Below are 19,606 nucleotides of genomic sequence, written 5' to 3' on the forward strand. Positions count from 1 at the left end.
GTGGGAAGGTAACAGCGTTCCGTGCGCCTTTGGTGTTGAGTCATGCCAGCCACATGACCATGGAGACGTCTTTGGACAGAGCTGGCTCTTCGGCTTTGAAACGAAGATGAGCACCGCCCGCTAGAGTCGGCAACGACTAGCACATATGTGCATGGGGAACCTTTACCTTTACCTTATGATCACATTATTCAACGAAGGACTAAGAAATATGGGTGGTGAAATGAAAGAGGAAGAGTCAGGAATGAGTAGATTGAGTAAATATCAACCTGGATTGAGAAGGAAATTAAGGTGTGGAGCTCCTTATGGGAAAATAAAAATGGAGACTTGTTCCTACAGACTGAATGAAGGAAGGATTTTTTATTATTATTATTTACATTTATATCCCGCCCTTCTTCGAAGACTCAAGGCGGCTTACATTGTGTAAGGTTGAAGTGCCGAATGGTGATATGAAGAGAGAATCCAAGTGAATGAAGCTGTATATCGTTCCAAAGGCAAATCTCAGAGCTGCTCTGTGAAATGGGCAGTTTTTGGTCGGCTTCCTCTCACAGTGTCTCTCAAACAGTAATAGAAAGCTGTGTCCTCTGGTTTGAGGCTGTTCATTTGCAAATACAGCTGGCTTTTGTCATTGTCCCTGGAGATGGTGAAGCGTCCCCTCACTTTGTCAGAGTAGTAAAGATTTGAAGACCATATATGTGCCACCCATTCCAGGACTTTCCCAGGAGCCTGTCTCAGCCAGCTCATCTCAAAGCTGCTGAAGGTGAATCCGGAGGCTTGGCAGGAGAGACGGAGGGACTCTCCAGGTCTTCTCACATCTCCTCCAGACTCCACCAACTGGACTTGAGACTGGACACCTAGAAAGAAAGTTTGTTTAGTAAGACTTCCTGCAAGTAAACACAAAAGCTGAGAAATATCCCCTTTCTTTGGTGGGGAAAGTAATACCTCTGAGGACAACTAACAAGAACATGAGGTTCAGCCAGGGTGTCATTACTGCTCGTAAAAAAGATTAGAAGATTCTTATTGATGGGAAAATATTCAGACAAGCACGCAAGCTTTGAGATGTTGAGGGCATCAGGAGAACAGGAAGATATGGTTCCTTTGAACCAGATGCTGTCACTGAATTTACATAGCCCTCAGTATAAAAGAGACACATGCATTTTTGACCTTCAAGTGTGCCTTCATCCTACTTTGTAGACATGACTGAAAATGTCCCAACATCAACAACAACATCAACATCAACATCAATATCATGAAAATGCACCAAAGCCAACTGCAACTACATCACAAAAAAGGCTCTAAGAGTTGTAAACCTAATCTTATGTAGCTTCTTTTCCAAAAACACTACACTACTAACCAGAGCATATAAAACATTTGCTAGACCAATTCTAGAATACAGCTCGCCTGTTTGGAACCCATACCACATTTCTGATATCAACACAATTGAACGTGTCCGGAAATATTTTACAAGAAGAATTCTCCACTCTTCCGAATACAACAAAATACCTTATGGCACCAGACTTGAAATCCTGGGTTTAGAAAATTTAGAACTCCGCCGCCTTCGACAGGACCTGTGTTTAACTCATAGAATCATATATTGCAATGTTCTTCCTGTTGAAAACTTCTTCAGCTTCAATCACAACAATACAAGAGCAAACAATAGATTTAAACTTAGTGTTAACCGCTTCAATCTTGATTGCAGAAAATATGACTTCTGTAACAGTTATTAACGCTTGGAACACATTACCCTCTGTGGTCTCTTCTCAAAATCCCAAAATCTTTAACCAAAAACTATCTACTATTGACCTCACCCCATTCCTAAGAGGTCTATAAGGGGCGTGCATAAGAGCACAAACATGCCTACCGTTCCTGTCCTATTGTTTCCTTTCATTATATCCAATTAATATAGTTATTACATACTTATGCTCATATATATGCTTATATATTATATAGTTATTTCATGTTAATGCTTATATATATACTGTTATGACAAAATAAATAAATAAAAATAAAATCAGTTAAAGTGTATGCATTTTAATCTTTAAGAAATATGTGAAGCAACAGTTTGATTTTGTCAGAAGGAAAATCGTATCTTCACAGTTCAGTGTGCTACATCTTTTGAGCAGTTGGGGAATTCTATTGCTGATAGACAACTTATTGTCTTGCTCTCTGCATGATGGAGATGTAAGTCACATTTAATATTTAGAAATATTTCCCACATTTGCAATTAATCAAACAGAGTCAAAGTTGAAATCCATATTTTAGTCCAAATCCCCTAAGTGTTCCTCTATCAATGATACAACTTCTTACCTGGTAGCAATTTTTAGATGCTTCTCAATGTGTGGTTATTGTTTTGTTGTTAGTTGCAAAGTCGTGTCCGACCCATCGCGATCCCATGGACAACATTCTTCCAGGCCTTCCTGTCCTCTACCATCCTCTGGAGTCCATTTAAACTCACGCCGACTGCTTCAGTGACTCCATCCAGCCACCTCGTTCTCTGTCGTCCCTTTCTTCTTTTGCCCTCAATCTTTCCCAGCATTAGGCTCTTCTCCAGTGAGTCCTTCCCTCTCATTAGGTGGCCAGAGTTTTTCAGATTCATCTTCAGGATCTGTCCTTCTAAAGAGCAGTCAGGGTTGATCTCCTCTAGAACTGACTTGTTTGTTCGCCTTGCAGTCCAAGGGACTCGCAGGAGTCTTCTCCAGCACCAGAGTTCAAAGGTCTCAATTCTTTGGCGCTCAGCCTTTCTTATGGTCCAACCTTCACAGCCATACATTGCAACTGGGAAAACCATAGCTTTGACTATACACACTTTTGTTGGCAGGGTGATGTCTCTGCTTTTTAGTACGCTGTCTAGATTTTCCATAGCTTTCCTCCCCAGGAGCAAGCGTCTTTTAATTTCTTGGCTGCAGTCCCCATCTGCGGTGATCTTGGAGCCCAGGAAAATAAAATCTGTCACTACCTCCTTTTCTTTACCATCTATCTGCCAGGAATTGAAAGGGACGGATGCCATGATTTTAGTTTTCTTAATGTTGAGTTTCAAGCCAACTTTATAGTTATCGTTTGTAATTGGAAGCATCTATTAATTTTTCTTTCTCTCTCTCTCCCATGCTTCAATTTTTTTTATACTAATATAGAAGCGAAAAATGCACTTTTGTATTTGCTCTGCCATTGTTAATCTATAGTTCCTTTCCCATAAATTTTGCCATTTCGCTAATTCTATGTTATAGCCAAAGTTTTTTTTGGTCCCATTGTAGCATTGTGTCATTTATTTCTTCATCCTCCACTTTTAAACTTGATTTATATTCTAATGCTTGAGGACTGACTCACATTCATGATGGTAGCAGAGTCCCGGGGTCATCTTGGTGACCTTCTGACCAGCAAAGTCAAAGGAGAATCCAAATCCTGTGTTTTAGACACGCTGAAAAAGTCTCAAAGAACAATTTTTTTTAATCCCTTAGGGAATTTGTTAAGTTGGTCGATTTTCTACAAAGAAAAGCCATATCAGGATGAAAGAACCACATGATACTTTGACCTTCTAGAGCAGGGGTCACCAGCCTTTCGGACCTCAGGGACCACTAAATTCATAATTTTAAATCCCGCGGACCACTAATATGACTTGCCTAATGACTGGGTGGGTGTGGCTAGATGGTCATGTGACTGGGTGGGTGTGGCCAATTCAATGTAACTCATGTCGAGGGGCGCCTCACCAGCCTCTACTCACCCATCCCCTGCCAGTCACTCTTCACATCCCCACCTGGGCTCCTTAGGGCCCTAACAGAAACAGTTGTTGGAGCTAAGCTATGAATGCTCTAACACTGAAAATATTTAAGAAAATGTTGGATAACCATTTGTCTGGTGTAGGGTTTCCTGCCTGGGCAGGGGGTTGGACTAGAAGACCTCCAAGGTCCCTTCCAACTCGTTGTTGTTGTTGTTGTTGTTGTTGTTATTATTATTATTAAGCAGCCACCACGAGAAAGAGTTGGCAAAACAGCTGGCTCAGTTCAAATTGGATCTGACTGAGTAGAAGGCTCAGCAGAAGCATCCCATTGAGGACTATCAGCATAGGCCTTCCAAGCAGAGGGAAGACCTGCAGGAGTGCAAGGCCAGGTACCGGTGCCTGGAGGCTCAGCAGGCTGAAATGGTCAGCCAGTTCCAGGCCATGAGGCAGTCCCACTGGAACGGGGCCCTCCGGCTCTTCGCCACCAGCGGCACTTCCCTCCACCCTTCTCCAAAAGCCCCACACCAGGAGGCTGAATCAGAACCCAAGTCAAAATTTCTGTCCCGCTCTGACCCACACAAAAAGACCCCAAAGGGGGAGACTCTCTGCAGCAACACAAATGTTCATTGCACATATCTGGCCTGGGGGGGCCTTAGTTTGAGGACCCCTGATTTAGTGCAATATAAAAAAATGCGAATAATTTTTCTGCGGACCACCAACATTTTCTCATGGACCACCGGTGGTCCATGGACCACCAGTTGGTGACCGCTGTTCTAGAGTGCCTTCATCCTACTTCATAGACATGGTGAAAATGTCCCAACATCAGATAAAGCCTGTTTATTTTAATTCTTAAGGTTGATTATGTGAGAAGGAAAATCATATCTTGAGAATTCAACATGCTGCATCATTTAAGTAGTTGGGGAACATTAAAGCTGGTAGATAATTGATTGTCTAGTCCTCTGCACGATGGAGGTGTAAGTCACAATGAGTGGAATGATTTCCCAAATTGGCAAGAAAAAAATGGAGTCAAAACTGAAATTGATATTTTAGTCAGATTCCCCTATGCATTCATCTATCTACATTTTTTTTTACCTTGCAGCAAATTTTTGATTTTTCTCAATATATGGTTATTGTTTTAACTTGTAATCGGTAGCATGTATTCATGTTTGCTTCTCTCTCTCATCTTTCAAATTTATTTATTTTATACAAATATTGAAGCGAAACACATTACTTAGACTTTTGTATTTGTTCAGAAGTGGCCCAAACTCCTGTAACAAAATGGAGGAATAGTCAAGTAAATCCAAATGATTTAATAAAAGAATCAGAATATTATTAAGATGATCCAAATGTAACATTCAATTCTGAAGTGTAACTCCTGAACAATTTTTTATTATTATTATTCTTGTGTTGGTGATGATGATGATATCTCTTCAGACTCTTGTTGACTCGTTGGGCTGAATCTTTCCAAATCTTCCAATCTTGCCCTTCTTTGAGTTTTATTATGTTCTGGATGGTGTCAGCTTTGATGGTGTCCAGCCAACATATTTTTTGACAGCCTGGTTTTCTTTTCCCACTAACTCTTCCAGATCTAATAGCCTTCTCTAGTGAATTCCCCCGCCTCAAAGAATTATTAATAATAATAATAATAATAATAATAATAATAATAATAATAATGATAATAATAATAATAATAATAATAATAATAATAATAATAATAATTATTATTATTATTATTATTATTATTATTATTATTTTATTTATAGACCGCCCTTCTCCCAAAGGACTCAGGGCGGTGTACAGCCACAAATAAAATACAGAAAGAAAACAACAGTACAAAACTAAAAACAATCCTTAAAAAACCTATTTAATTTGGCTACTTAAAGATAAAAATATTCCCACTAAAATTTACTAAAAAAATTTAAAAACCCATAAATCAATTTAATAATATAAAATTTAAGCGAGTCCAGCAAGACGAAATAAGTAACAGGACACAAATATCACTTTGTAGGTCTGGAAGAGAGAGAAATCCTAGTTTCATTTCCATTCTTCATACCCCATCCCCAACCCATCCCCACACAAACACACACAAACTGTTTCTTTTTTGGACATTCCTCATTTGAAGACCAAAACCCGCATGCGCATACCAAGGAGAAAAGGGAAGAGAAAAGGACACAAGACTCTTAAAACTTACAATCAACCCAACTTATAGAACACCGCATTTCTTACTCTTTTTTCCATGATGAAGTTGCAGCCAGACATTGAAAATACAGTGGAAACACACACACACGCACAAAAAAAGGAAACAAAAGAAAGAAGAAGAAAATAGCAAGCTATGTGTCGTGTCCCACCCCCCACTCTCCTGCACAGTAATATCTGGCTGAGTCTGCAGCTATCAGGAACTCCACTGTCAAATAACATTCATTGCGGGAGGCATCGGCTGCCAAGGTTGTTCAGCTTTGGAAAGATGAGGAATTGTCATGTCCCACTCCCACTCCGACGCACGAGTCAAGGAAGTCCGTGGCAAACTTGGCAACGAAGCCTCTGCAGCTTGCCAAGTCCCTTCGAGGTTTATCAGGGCAGGCAGGAGTCCAAGTTGTGACTTCAGCGATAGAGTCCGGTATCAGCAAACTCGATAAGACTTTGCTTGACTCAAGGTTGGAATGCCAAAAGCAGGTCCTTTATATAGGCTGTGGGGTGTGGCTCCATGACTCAGCATTTATCCAGGCCTGCCCCATTCCTCCTTCTGCTGGCGTCGCCTCTCAGATCTCCGGAAGCGAGGGTCCTCTTACTCTGAATTGTCTTCAGCTGGATCTGCTGTCACTAATTCCAGCACCTGGCTGCCTTCCTGCTCACACGCTGTAGGAGTGAGGTTTATCGGGCTTGTCTGTTCACTCCTGGAATCCTCTCCGAGCATGGGGCCAGGGCCGGGGGCTGGAGGCATGACAGGCCGTTCATTTTCATTATCAGACTCAGAGTCTGATAACAGGCCTGGTTGGAGATGGGAGGGGCCCTGCTGAGGAGAGGAGGGAGGACGAGTCACAACACTATGTGTCTTCTGAATATGAACAACTACTCTAAACTACTACTTCTTGTTGACCTGGAAGAGTAGCTTGTTCCTCTCTGCAGAGAAGAGCCAATGGAGCTGGTGGCAGAGTCAGACAGTAAGGAGGTTGGGGAGGAATATGGGCCAGTCCTGGGGGCTGGGGAAATCTTGGATGAGAGCTCTTCATCGGAGGCAGAGAGGGAACTACACAGCAGTGAGGAACTGTGCCTGTTCCCAGTGTGCACATGCACAGAGCTGCCAGAAGACAAGAACAACTAAGAAAGCAGGGTTGACTTGGGAGTAAAGCCACATCTTGGAGGTGATTGGCCGCTCCCAAAGGGGAAAAAAAGGAGCAAATAGGGAGGGGTTTTTTGCAGGAAACAATTTGTTCATTCCATGAGAGACTGTGTGCCAAGTTTTGCCTTGTACTGCGTTTGGAAACTGGTTACCTGGCAGCCTTCCAAGAGAGATAAGGTTTGTGTTGATAAATATTCCTTTGAAAAACTGTTTGAACAGGACTTGTTGACTGTGAATAGATGGAATTCACAGCTGTGTAAATAAAAGAGGTTTTGCCAGGACCAAGACTCTGCTGCCTGCTTTTTAAGGGAGCCTAAGGTCAGAATTGGGGACACGGTGGCTCAGGGACTAGGACGTTGAGCTTGTCGATCGAAAGGTCGACAGCTCGGCAGTTTGAATCCCTAGTGCTGCTGTGTAACGGGGTGAGCTCCCATTACTTGTCCCAGCTTCTGCCAACCTAGCAGTTTCGAAAGCACGTAAAAATGCAAGTTGAAAAAATAGGGACCACCTTTGGTTGGAAGGTAACAACGTTCCGTGTGCCTTTGGCGTTAAGTCATGCCGGCCACATGACCATGGAGACGTCTTCAGACAGCGCTGGCTCTTCGGCTTTGAAAAGGAGATGAGCACCACCCCCTAGAGTCGGCAAAAACTAGCACGTATGTGCAAGGGAATCCTTTACCTTTACCTAAGGTCAGAATACAACCAGACCTTGAAAATACTGTGCAAATACGAGAAAGGAAACAAAAGGGCCTCTGTGGCTCAGACTGGTAAGACAGTCTGTTATTAACAGCAGCTGCTTGCAATTACTGCAGGTTCAAGCCCCACCAGGCCCAAGGTTGACTCAGCCTTCCATCATTTATAAGGTAGGTAAAATGAGGACCCAGATTGTTGGGGGCAATAAGCTGACTTTGTATATAATATACAAAAGGATGAAGATTATTGCTTAACATAGTGTAAGCTGGCCTGAGTCTTCAGAGAAGGGCGGGATATAAATGCAAATTAAAAAAAGAAGAAGAAGCAGATAGCAAGCTATGCGTCTTCTGAATATGAGCATGTCTACTCTGAAGTCTAGCACTACTTCCTGTTGACCTGGAAGAGTAGCTTGTTCCTCTCTGCAGAGAAGATCAGCCTGGAAAAAGAATTAAATTATCTCAATCCATTCATGCGAATGCATAAAGCTTCATTAGACAGAGGCCCAGAGGTTTTTCACACTTCCTCCTTTGCTTTCTCTCACTGTGGCCCTCTTGCACAGTAATATGTGGCTGTGTCTGCAGCTGTCAGGGACCTCATGGCCAAATAATATTCATTGCGGGAGGCATCGGCTGTCAAGGTTGTTCGGCTTTGGAGGGATGAGGCATAGTATGTCCTCCAGCTATTACTAGACCAGTCTATCTGGCCCACCCATTCCAATCCTTTTCCTGGAGCCTGGCGGATCCATTCCCAGTACGCATTTTTGATGGAATCCCCTGTCACTTTGCATGTCAATTTTAAGGATCCTCCAGGGCTTACTCTTCCTGGCCCAGATTCCACAAGTTGGACAGTGGAGTGGACATCTAAACGAATGACAAAGCAGGAATTAGAACAAAACCCGGCTTTGTTTTAACTCATTGATCAGGTCTACCTGGGAGATACTCACAGACAGGAGCTGCTACTAAGCAAAGAAGAAGGACGGCAAGATCCATTGGGGAGTAAGGAAAGCTCATTTCCTTCAGAGCAATGACAGCTTTGGCTCTGTGATGCCCTTTTGTGAGTTTGTGATTATTTAAAGGAGAAACAGCTCAGCGGCTTCATTTGCATATGAATTTTATGTGGAACTTAAAACCAGTTTATAAGAAAGGTAGGTTAAGTCAGTCAATCAGTCCTATCTCAGAATTTTACTTTGACTGTCTTATTCAAATCTACGACCCCAACTATTTATCCTGATTAAATTTAAATAAATTTAGAATAGAATAGAATAGAATAGAATAGAATTTTTATTGGCCAAGTGTGATTGGACACACAAGGAATTTGTCTTGGTGCATATGCTCTCAGTGTACATAAAAGAAAAGATACGTTCATCAAGGTACAACATTTACAACACAATTGATGATCAATATATCAATGTAAATCATAAGGATTGCCAGCAACAAGTTATAGTCATACAGTCATAAGTGGAAAGAGATTGGTGATGGGAACTATGAAACGATTAATAGTAGTGCAGATTCAGTAAATAGTTTGACAGTGTTGAGGGAATTATTTGTTTAGCAGAGTGATGGCCTACGGGAAAAAACTGTTCTTGTGTCTAGTTGTTCTGGTGTGCAGTGCTCTATAGCGTCGTTTTGAGGGTAGGAGTTGAAACAGTTTATGTCCAGGATGCGAAGGATCTGCAAATATTTTCACGGCCCTCTTCTTGATTCGTGCAGTATACAGGTCCTCAATGGAAGGCAAGTTGGTAGCAATTATTTTTTCTGCAGTTCTAATTATCCTCTGAAGTCTGTGTTTTTCTTGTTGGGTTGCAAAACCGAACCAGACAGTTATAGAGGTGCAAATGACAGACTCAATAATTCCTCTGTAGAATTGGATCAGCAGCTCCTTGGGCAGTTTGAGCTTACTGAGTTGGCGCAGAAAGAACATTCTTTGTTGTCCTTTTTTAATGATGTTTTTGATGTTAGCTGTCCATTTGAGATCTTGCGATATGATAGAACCCAGAAATTTGAAGGTTTCTACTGTTGATACTGTGTTGTCAAGTATTGTGAGAGGTGGAAGTATGGAAGGGTTTTTCCTAAAATCCACCACCATTTCTACGGTTTTGAGTGTGTTCAGTTCCAGATTGTTTTGGTTGCACCACAAGGCTAGTCGTTCGACCTCTCGTCTCGCCTGGATTACTGCAACGCTCTCTACATGGGGCTCCCCTTGAGGGGCATCCGGAGGCTACAGTTAGTCCAGAATGCGGCTGCGCGGGTGATAGATGGAGCCCCTCGTGGCTCCCGCATAACACCCATCCTGCGCAGACTGCACTGGCTACCTGTGGCCTTCCGGGTGCGCTTCAAGGTTTTGGTGACCACCTTTAAAGCGCTCCATGGCATTGGGCCGGGTTATTTACGGGACCGCCTATTGCTACCGAATACCTCTCACCGACCCGTGCGCTCTCATAGAGAGGGTCTCCTCAGGGTGCCGTCAGCGAGGCAATGTCGTCTGGCGACGCCCAGGGGAAGGGCCTTCTCTGTGGGGGCTCCCACCCTCTGGAACGAACTACCCCCCGGACTTCGGCAGCTTCCGGACCTTCGGACCTTCCGCCGCGGGCTTAAAACATACTTATTTAATTGTGCAGGACTGAGCTAGATTTTAAATTTATGGGTTTTAATTGGCTTTTATTTTTATATTTTAATTTAACGGGCTTATAGAATAAGTTTTTTAATTGTTTTATATTGTATTTATGTGTTTTGTGTTTTTTAAGTGCCTGTGAACCGCCCTGAGTCCTTCGGGAGATAGGGCGGTATATAAATACGATTAATAAATAAAAAAATAAATAAATATATGCGGATTCGTCATTGTCTCGAATGAGACCAATCACTGTTGTGTCATCTGCGAACTTCAGTAGCTTAACAAATGGATCATTGGAGATGCAGTCATTGGTATACAGAGAGAAGAGAAGTGGGGAGAGCACACAGCCTTGGGGGGCCCCTGTGCTAATTGTACAGGTATTTGATGTGATCTTGCTTAGCTTCACCTGCTGCTTCCTGTTTGTTAGGAAGCTTGTGATCCACTTACAAGTCTGTTCCGGTACCTGTAGCTGGTTTAGCTTAGTTAGAAGAATGTCTGGAATGATGGTATTGAATGCTGAACTAAAGTCTACAAAAAGGACCCTTGCATAGGTCTTTGGAGACTCAAGATGTTGTAGGATGTAGTGCAGAGCCATATTAACAGCATCATCTGTTGATCTATTTGCTCGGTATGCAAATTGCAAGGGGTCTAAGAGCGGATTCGTGATGGTTTTCAGGTAGGAAAGCACTAGCCTTTCAAAGGTTTTCATGACTACAGATGTTAGAGCAACTGGTCTGTAGTCATTCAGTTCCTTGATGGTGGGCTTCTTCGGCACTGGGATGATGGTAGAGCATTTGAAGCAAGAAGGAACATAGCACATCTCTAGTGATTTATTGAAAATATGGGTGAAGATGGAGCTAATTGGTCAGCACAGACTTTTAAGCAAGAAGGAGTTATCTTGTCTGGGCCTGGAGCTTTTCCTGGCTTTTGTCTGTGAAATAGGTCCTGCACTTCCTTTTCTGTGATCACTAGGGTTGTGAACCCAATGAAATGGGGTCAGTTGTAGGAGGCTTGGCTGTTGTTGGTGTGTCTGAGATGGGGTTGTGGAGATAGGTGGCTGTAGTTTCCTTTCAAACCTGCAGTAAAACTCATTCAGGTCATCTGCCAGTTGTTGATTACCTTCAGCCTGGGAAGGAGGTTTGCCATAGCCGTGATATTTTTAAGAGTTTTCCACATGTTTGCTGGTTCATTTGCTGAAAATTGATTCTTTAGCTTTTCAGAGTAGCTTCTTTTGCTGCTCTTATCTCCTTGTTAGTGCATTTCTGGCCTGATTGTACAGCATTTTATCACCTTTTCTGTAGGCTTCCTCTTTGGAATGTCGTAGCTGCTTAAGTTTAGGTGTAAACCAAGGTTTGTTATTACTGTGTATTCGCAAGTTCCTTGTAGGTACACATAGGTCTTCACAGAAGCTGACATATGATGTTACAGTATCTGTGAGTTCATCCAGGTCTGCAGAGGTATCTTTAAAAATATTCCAATCAGTGCAGTCAAAACATGCCTGTAGCTTTAATTCTGATTCCTCCGTCCAGGTTTTCACTGATTTAATTATTGGTTTTATGGCTTTAAGTCTTTGCCTGTAAGCAGGTACAAGGTGAATCATGCAATGATCAGAGTGTCCTACAGCTGCACGTGGTAAAGACCGATAGGCATCTTTTAGTGTTGTGTAGCAGTGGTCTAGAGTATTCTTGCCTCTGGTGGGACAATTGACATGCTGAAAGTATTTTGGTAGTTCTTTCCTTAAGTTTGCCTTGTTTAGATCTCCCAAAACAATGGCCAGTGAATCAGGGTGTTTGGCTTCAGCCTCCATGATTTGGTCAGCTAGAGTTCGTAATGCCTCGTTTACACAGGCTTGTGGTGGGACATAAACAGCAATTAGAAGAAATGAGGAAAATTCACGAGGCGAATAGTAAGGTTTGCAGTTGATAATTAGAGTCTCTAAATTGTTGTCACAGAATTTGTAAATTATGTTAAAATCTTGACACCAGGTTGAATTAATATATAGGCATAAGCCTCCTCCTTTCTTTTTACCAGATGTTTCTGGAATCCTGTCTGATCGTTCAATTTGAAATCCTGGAATGTTCAGGCTGCTATTTTCAATTGATTCATTTAACCATGTTTCAGAGAAGCATAGGACTGCTGAATTGCGAAAATCAGAATAGTATTTGTTTAAGAGGAGTATTTCATCCATCTTATTTGCAAGTGAGCATATATTTGTTAGGAAAATTGAAGGCAGAGGAGTTTTAGTGCGAGTTCTTAGCTTGATTAAGATCCCAGATCATTTACCTCGTTTCCTTCGTTTCCGTCGTTTGGTTTTTTTAGTAATCCATGGCTCCGTGGGAATTGCCTCCTCCTGTGTTAGAATCTCCTCCGTGTTTGTAAAGACAGGCAGGGGTGAGATTAAAGAAAGCTGCTCCTTAAAGAAATGTTCCTTAATTTTTAGCAGATGGCCTCGTGAGTAGGAAATCCGTAGTGAGTCACAGAGAACAATTAGAAATAAAGAAACAATTAGAGAGCATTTCACCGAGGCAGCCTTCGTCGGCGCCATCTTAGGAATATATGGAATTATGATAGGAATATCATAGGAATATAATATAGGATATTATGATAGGAATATCATAGGAATATAATATAGGAATTATGTAGTCTTACTAAGAAATAGAGCTAGGAAGTGGCTCACCAGGCTAATGTAGCCTGTTATTAACACACAGCTGCCTGCAATTACAATTACTGCAGGCTCGAGTCCCACCAGGCCCAAGGTTGACTCAGCCTTCCATCCTTTATAAGGTAGGTAAAATGAGGACCCAGATTGTTGTGGGGGCAATAAGTTGACTTTGTATATAAATATACAAATAGAATGAGACTATTGCCTTACACAATGTAAGCCGCCCTGAGTCTTCGGAGAAGGGCGGGATATAAATTCAAAAATAAAATAAAAATAAAAAAATAAAAAAAATAAGGGTGGTGAAATAAGAGAGGGTCAGGAAGGAGTAGATTGAGTAAATATCTACCTGTATTGAGCATGAAATTGAAGCATGGAGCTCCTTACATGGAAATAGAAAGGAGGGCTCATTCCAGAGGTGGTATTCAGCAGGTCCTGACCAGTTCTGCAGAACCGATAAAGGAAATGTTGAGTAGTTGGGAGAACTGGCAAATATCACCTCTGACTGGCCCCGTCCCCATCTATTCTCTGTCCCATCTGATTGGGAGGAAGTGGAGATTTTGCAGTATCCTTCACCTGGAGTGGGGTGGGAATGCAGTATCCCGGGAGACGACTTCCGGTGTCCAGGGGCAACGGTCATCTGGAGGCTTCTCCTGCCCCCAGTGCCCGAATCCGGCCGCCGCCGAGGCCCCCAGGGGCCAGGTGTTCCGAAAAAGGACACCTGCCGCACGGACGGCCCGCCAGGGGTCTCCCAGCCGACATACAGGACTGGGGGGACCGATGCTGGCGCGTCCTAGGCTCGGCGGGGTTTGGAGGCCACGGGCCACGGCCATTACTTTGGTCGTCGCCTGGGCCGCTGTGCCCGGTGACACCGGGGCTTTGGATTTATAACTGCAGCAGCCTGGTGGTGAACAGGAGCGGAGAAGAATTGAGGAATGGAGAAGGAAGGGATATCGGTAACGCGAGTGGAGTGCTCCGGAGTGCGGGGGTTTTCTCCCCTGCGGCTGGAAGGAGCACGAGTCATTCTGGAGAGAGGAGAACTTAAAATAAGAAGATTACGGTTTTGTGGAGCTCTGGAGAAGAGGTGATGGAGAAATTTAGGAGGGAGGGTTTGAGGCCCCTCCTCTGGGGAACAGTGGTGGCGTCCAGCTTCCGCCTTCACTATGAGAATTTTGATGACATCACTTCCCTTGACTTCCTGGTTGACTAACTGTACTCTGGACTCGTTGCTCCTGTGAGTGCCCCTGGTGGATCCGGAGGAAATTACAAGGATACTGTGCTTGCCTGAGGATTTTGAATTTTTTTTTTAAATGGCAAAGGTCAGAGACCAACTGCTGGAGAGATGGAGAGAATTCTGGAAAAGTTATCCAATATGGACAAGAAACTGGATGATTTGCAAAGAGGCCAAACGGAAATAAGAGCAGAAATTGTGACTATCCAAAAGGATTTAAAGGATACTCAACAAGTCTCAGCAGAAAACAAGCAGAAAGTGGAAGGTCTGGAGGGTGAGGTGCGGCAGTGCAGAAAAGAGAGGAGACGACAGGCAATGCTGTGCTTGGACTACAGATGGATAAAATGTCTTATTTCCTTAGGTTTCAAAATTTGGAAGAAGTGGACCAAGAAGATTTGAGAGATGTTGTGACTAAATTGTTGGGAGAATTTCTTGGGAGAGGTGTTGATTTTATGAATTGGGATGTGGATCGAGTTTATAGAGTTAATTCACAATATGCACGCACGCATGCAGTTCCCAGAGAGGTTCATGTCAAATTTGTGAGAAGAGGCGAGATGAAATTCTTAGAAAACATAGGAGTGGGGCACTGACTTATAGGGGCAGGAGATAGCCATTCTGAGGCAGATTCCCAGACAGGTACGTGAAATGAGAAAGAAATATTACTTTTGTCAAGCAAATTGTACCAGAAGGAGTAGGCTTCAGATGGCTGATGCCAGAGGATTGATGATTTTCCGGGAGGGCATTACGAAAAAATTAGTACAATTGCGGAGGCTACGGCCTACGTGGAGGAACACAAAGCCTCCTGGAATTAGATGACCCAGGAATTGAAGAAGGAGGTTATAGACCATGGGCGGAGGCGGCTGCCGCTGTTGCGGCCCTGGAGTTGGGTCAGGCTGAACCCAGAGTTCTGAGATCCAAAACTAGGAAGTGATAAAGATATTTGGTATTGTGTTGGTTTTCCTTATTCTCTTTTGTATGATATTCTGTTTATTCTTGACCCTTCTTTATTGCGTATGTAAGATTTGTAAACTTAGCTACTTCGTGTCACCTGCTTGCCATATGGCTGTTGTATGTGTTAAAAATTCGAGCAAAATTCTTATCTTGCATAAGAAAAATGAAAATTTACCATACCTGATATGTATTTGTATAAACCTTTTTTGACCAATAAAAACTTTTTGAACAAAAAAAAAAAGGAATGCAGTATCCCTCCCCTGCCACGCCCACCAAGCCACACCCACAGAACCGGTAGTAAAAAAAATTGAATCCCACCACTGGCTCATTCCTATAGAGTGAATGGATGAAGGGTGAAATGCTGAATGATGACATGAAGGGAAAATCTGAATTAATTAAGCAGTGTATTGTTCCCAAAGAAAATTTCAGTGCTGCTCAGTGAAATGGAAAGTTTTTGGTTGGCTTCACAAATACTTCCTCTCACTGTGTTTCTCGCACAGTAGTAGACTGCCGTGTCCTCTGGTTTGAGGCTGTTCATTTGCAGATACAGCTGACTTTTGGCATCGTCCCTGGAGATGGTGAAGCGGCCCTTCACTTTGTCAGAGTAATAAATGTTTGAAGACCATATATATGCCACCCATTCGAGTCCTTTCCCAGGAGCCTGTCTCACCCAGTTCATGCCATAGCTGCCGAAGGTGAATCCAGAGGCTTGGCAGGAGAGACGGAGGGACTCTCCAGGTCTTCTCACATCCCCTCCAGACTCCACCAACTGAACCTCAGATTGGACACCTAAAAAGGAAGGTTGTTTAGTAAGACATCCTGGAGATAAATACAAGAAACTGAGAAATAAGCCTTCTCTTTCGAGGGGAAAATAATACCTTGGAGGACAACTAACAAGGAGATGAGGTTCAGCCAGAGTGCCATTATTATTCAAAAGATTGGAGGATTCTTAATGATGGGAAAAGATTCAGACAAGCACTCAACCTTTGAACTTTTGAGGGCAGCAGGAGAACAGGATGATATGGTTCTATTGAACAGGAAGCTGTCACTGAATTTACATAGCCCTCAGGATAAAAGAGACAAGGACTGCTTTGATCTCCTAGAGTGCCTTCATCCTCCACTGTAGGCATGACTGAAAATGTCCCAACATCAGCCCAAGTCTATTTATTTTCATCTTTCAGAAACATGTGAAGCAACAGGTCATAAAGAAAAATCATATGTTGAAATTTCATTGTTTACATTTTCTTATCTTGTAGCCATTTTTAGATGCTTCTCAATATAAAGTAGTTTGTATATAGAATAGAATAGAATAGAATTTTATTGGCCAAGTGTGATTGGACACACAAGGAATTTGTCTTGGTGCATATGCTCTCAGTGTACATAAAGGAAAAGATACATTCATCAAGGTACAACATTTACAACACAATTGATGATCAATATATCAATATAAATCATAAGGATTGCCAGCAACAAGTTATAGTCATACAGTCATAAGTGGAAAGAGATTGGTGATGGGAACTATGAATCGATTAATAGTAGTGCAGATTCAGTAAATAGTCTGACAGTGTTGAGGGAATTATTTGTTTAGCAGAGTGATGGCCTTCGGGAAAAAACTGTTCTTGTGTCTTGTTGTTCTGGTGTGCAGTGCTCTATAGCGTCGTTTTGAGGGTAGGAGTTGAAACAGTTTATGTCCAGGATGTGAGGGGTCTGTAAATATTTTCACGGTCCTCTTCTTGATTCGTGCAGTATACAGGTCCTCAATGGAAGGCAGGTTGGTAGCAATTATTTTTTCTGCAGTTCTAATTATCCTCTGAAGTCTGTGTTTTTCTTGTTGGGTTGCAGAACCGAACCAGACAGTTATAGAGGTGCAAATGATAGACTCAATAATTCCTCTGTAGAATTGGATCAGCAGCTCCTTGGGCAGTTTGAGCTTACTGAGTTGGCGCAGAAAGAACATTCTTTGTTGTCCTTTTTTAATGATGTTTTTGATGTTAGCTGTCCATTTGAGATCTTGCGATATGATAGAACCCAGAAATTTGAAGGTTTCTACTGTTGATACTGTGTTGTCAAGTATTGTGAGAGGTGGAAGTATATTTAGTTTGTAATCTGTAGCATCTGTTAATTTATCCTTTTTCCCTCTCCTGCTTCAAATTTGCTTTTTTTTATACTAATATAGAACTGAAAAAATACACGTTTGTATTTGCTCTGCCCTACACAATATGGGCGAGAACCGGCTTCTTCTCCTGACCTGATCAAGAGTGTAGAGCCAATTCCAACGGACAGATGATTTCTTTAGTTCACCCTGTGCCAAGCCAACAGTTTGCAAAGGTTGAAAGCAGCACATTAAATCATTGCATGGTCTGCAAAATTGATGTAATATGTGCACATCAGGATTATCTGGAATTAGTCAATGAGGAAAAAGTTGAGCCATTCAAAAAATATCCACCAATACTCGGTTTCACAGGCTTTCTAGCCGAATATGATGTTTAATAACTATTTTATGTTTGTTTATGTTTCCACCGCTTGCACAACATTTTAACTTTCCTTCCAATGCCCTTCCAATTCCTTCCCTCCCCTTCCCTTCCTTTCCTTTCCTTTTCCTTCCTTCCCTTCCCTTCCCTTCTTTCCTTTCCTTTCCTTTCCTTTCCTTTCCTTTCCTTTCCTTTCCTTTCCTTTCCTCTCCTTACCTACCCTTCCCTTCCCTTCCCTTCCCTTCCCTTCTTTCCTTTCCTTTCCTTTCCTTTCCTTTTCCTTCCTTCCCTTCCCTTCCCTTCTTTCCTTTCCTTTCCTTTCCTTTCCTTTCCTTTCCTTTCCTTTCCTTTCCTTTCCTCTCCTTACCTACCCTTCCCTTCCCTTCCTTCCTTCCATCCCTTCTTTCCTTTCCTCCTTTCCTTTCCTTCCTTCCTTCCTTTCCTTTCCTTTCCTTCCTTCCTTCCCTTCCTTCCCTTCCTTCCTCCTTCCTTCTTCCTTCCTTTCCTTTCCTTCCTTTCCTTTCCTTTCCTTTCCTTTCCTTTCCTTTCCTTTCCTTTCCTCTCCTTACCTACCCTTCCCTTCCTTCCCTTCCCTTCCCTTCCTTCCTTCCTTTTTTCCTTTCTTTCTTTCCCTTCCTTCCTTCCCTCCTTCTTTCCTTTCCTTTCCTTTCCTTTCCTTTCCTTTCCTTTCCTTTCCTTTCCTTTCCTCTCCTTACCTACCCTTCCCTTCCCTTCCCTTCCCTTCCCATCCCTTCTTTCCTTTCCTTTCCTTTCCTTTCCTTTCCTTTCCTTTCCTTTCCTTTCCTTTCCTTCCCTTCCCTTCCCTTCCCTTCCCTTCCCTTCTTTCCTTCCCTTTCCTTCCCTTTCCTTTCCTTCCCTTCCCTTTCCTCCCCTTCCCATCCCATCCCTTCACTTCACTTCCTCAGCATTCACAATTTCTGGGTGAGGATTCACCAAAATATTGCTAGAGGGTTTTTTTGTGTGTGTTTTTGTCATCCACATCTGTAGTTATAAATAAATAAAGAGGACAGTCAGTAAACCAAGAGAGAGGAACTGTTCCAAACGTATCAAGCTTGCTCTGCAAATGAAAATGGAAGAAAGGAAAACAAGTTTATCTCAAATCTCTAAAAAGAATTATGAGAAAGCCTCTTGGGGAAGGAGGGTCTCCAGAGACATATTGAGTGATATTTGGGAAGCAGCAGAGGAAACCATCAAACTAAGAGATGAAACCACCATTTCATCTGTCTTAAATGGAGAATTTTTTATTTTCTTAGACACTGCTGCCCTCTTGCGCAAAGCAGATAGAAGTGACCCATCAGGATCCAGGTCTGAAGATAGTTTCATTATATAGATTAGAAAATATGGATTGGGACGATGATTCTGATTTCCATATGTTCTGCAGCGTTTGCAGACTGAAAGAAATGAGCTCAATAGCCCCACCTCAAGAAATGAATAAAACTCAAATGATATGGTGTACTTACTCACTTGGAATCAGTCTCCAGAAAGTTTCATTATGAAAATATTTGATATATCCATTCAATTGGTATAAACACTTGTTTCCTTAGAACTGGCAGAGATTCATCCTCTTAGATGTAATGTGTAGTTCAGCTCTGATGAAACCATTATCAGTGAAGTAGAACTCTGTAAAGTGACTGATCTGCTTCTTTGTGTTCCTACCGACTCACACCCATCTTGAGCTTGTTCGAAAACCAGTACATACCTGGTTATACTCAGGATGAAAGACAAAGCTTTACATGACTCTTAGGAGGTGTTGAGCAACCCAACTACCAGGACAATGTATCACTCAATCCTTGTTCATGACAATGATGCTGTTGTGCCTCGCCCGCCCCTCTCTCCTCAGCCAGGCCCCTCCCATCTCCTGCTATCTCAGCCAGAGATTGATAGTGCAGACGAAGGGCCTGGCATGCCTCCAACCCCC

At 42.5% G+C, this 19,606-nt stretch overlaps 2 gene segments (V, D, J or C); both read right to left on the bottom strand.

Moving 5' to 3' along the window:
- Positions 1 to 498: 498 nt before the first annotated feature.
- On the bottom strand, positions 499 to 985 carry LOC131197861 (immunoglobulin heavy variable 3-33-like). The segment is given in 2 exon segments: positions 499 to 851; positions 940 to 985. Coding segments are annotated over 2 exon segments (399 nt in total).
- Positions 986 to 13,673: 12,688 nt separating this feature from the next.
- On the bottom strand, positions 13,674 to 16,167 carry LOC131197326 (immunoglobulin heavy variable 3-21-like; the record flags this gene model as incomplete). The annotated part of the segment is given in 3 exon segments: positions 13,674 to 13,708; positions 15,683 to 15,985; positions 16,075 to 16,167. Coding segments are annotated over 3 exon segments (384 nt in total), but the record flags the coding sequence as incomplete, so codon positions are not given.
- Positions 16,168 to 19,606: the final 3,439 nt, after the last annotated feature.

The sequence above is a fragment of the Ahaetulla prasina genome, chromosome 4 (assembly GCF_028640845.1).
Source record: "Ahaetulla prasina isolate Xishuangbanna chromosome 4, ASM2864084v1, whole genome shotgun sequence".
Lineage (NCBI taxonomy): Eukaryota > Metazoa > Chordata > Lepidosauria > Squamata > Colubridae > Ahaetulla > Ahaetulla prasina.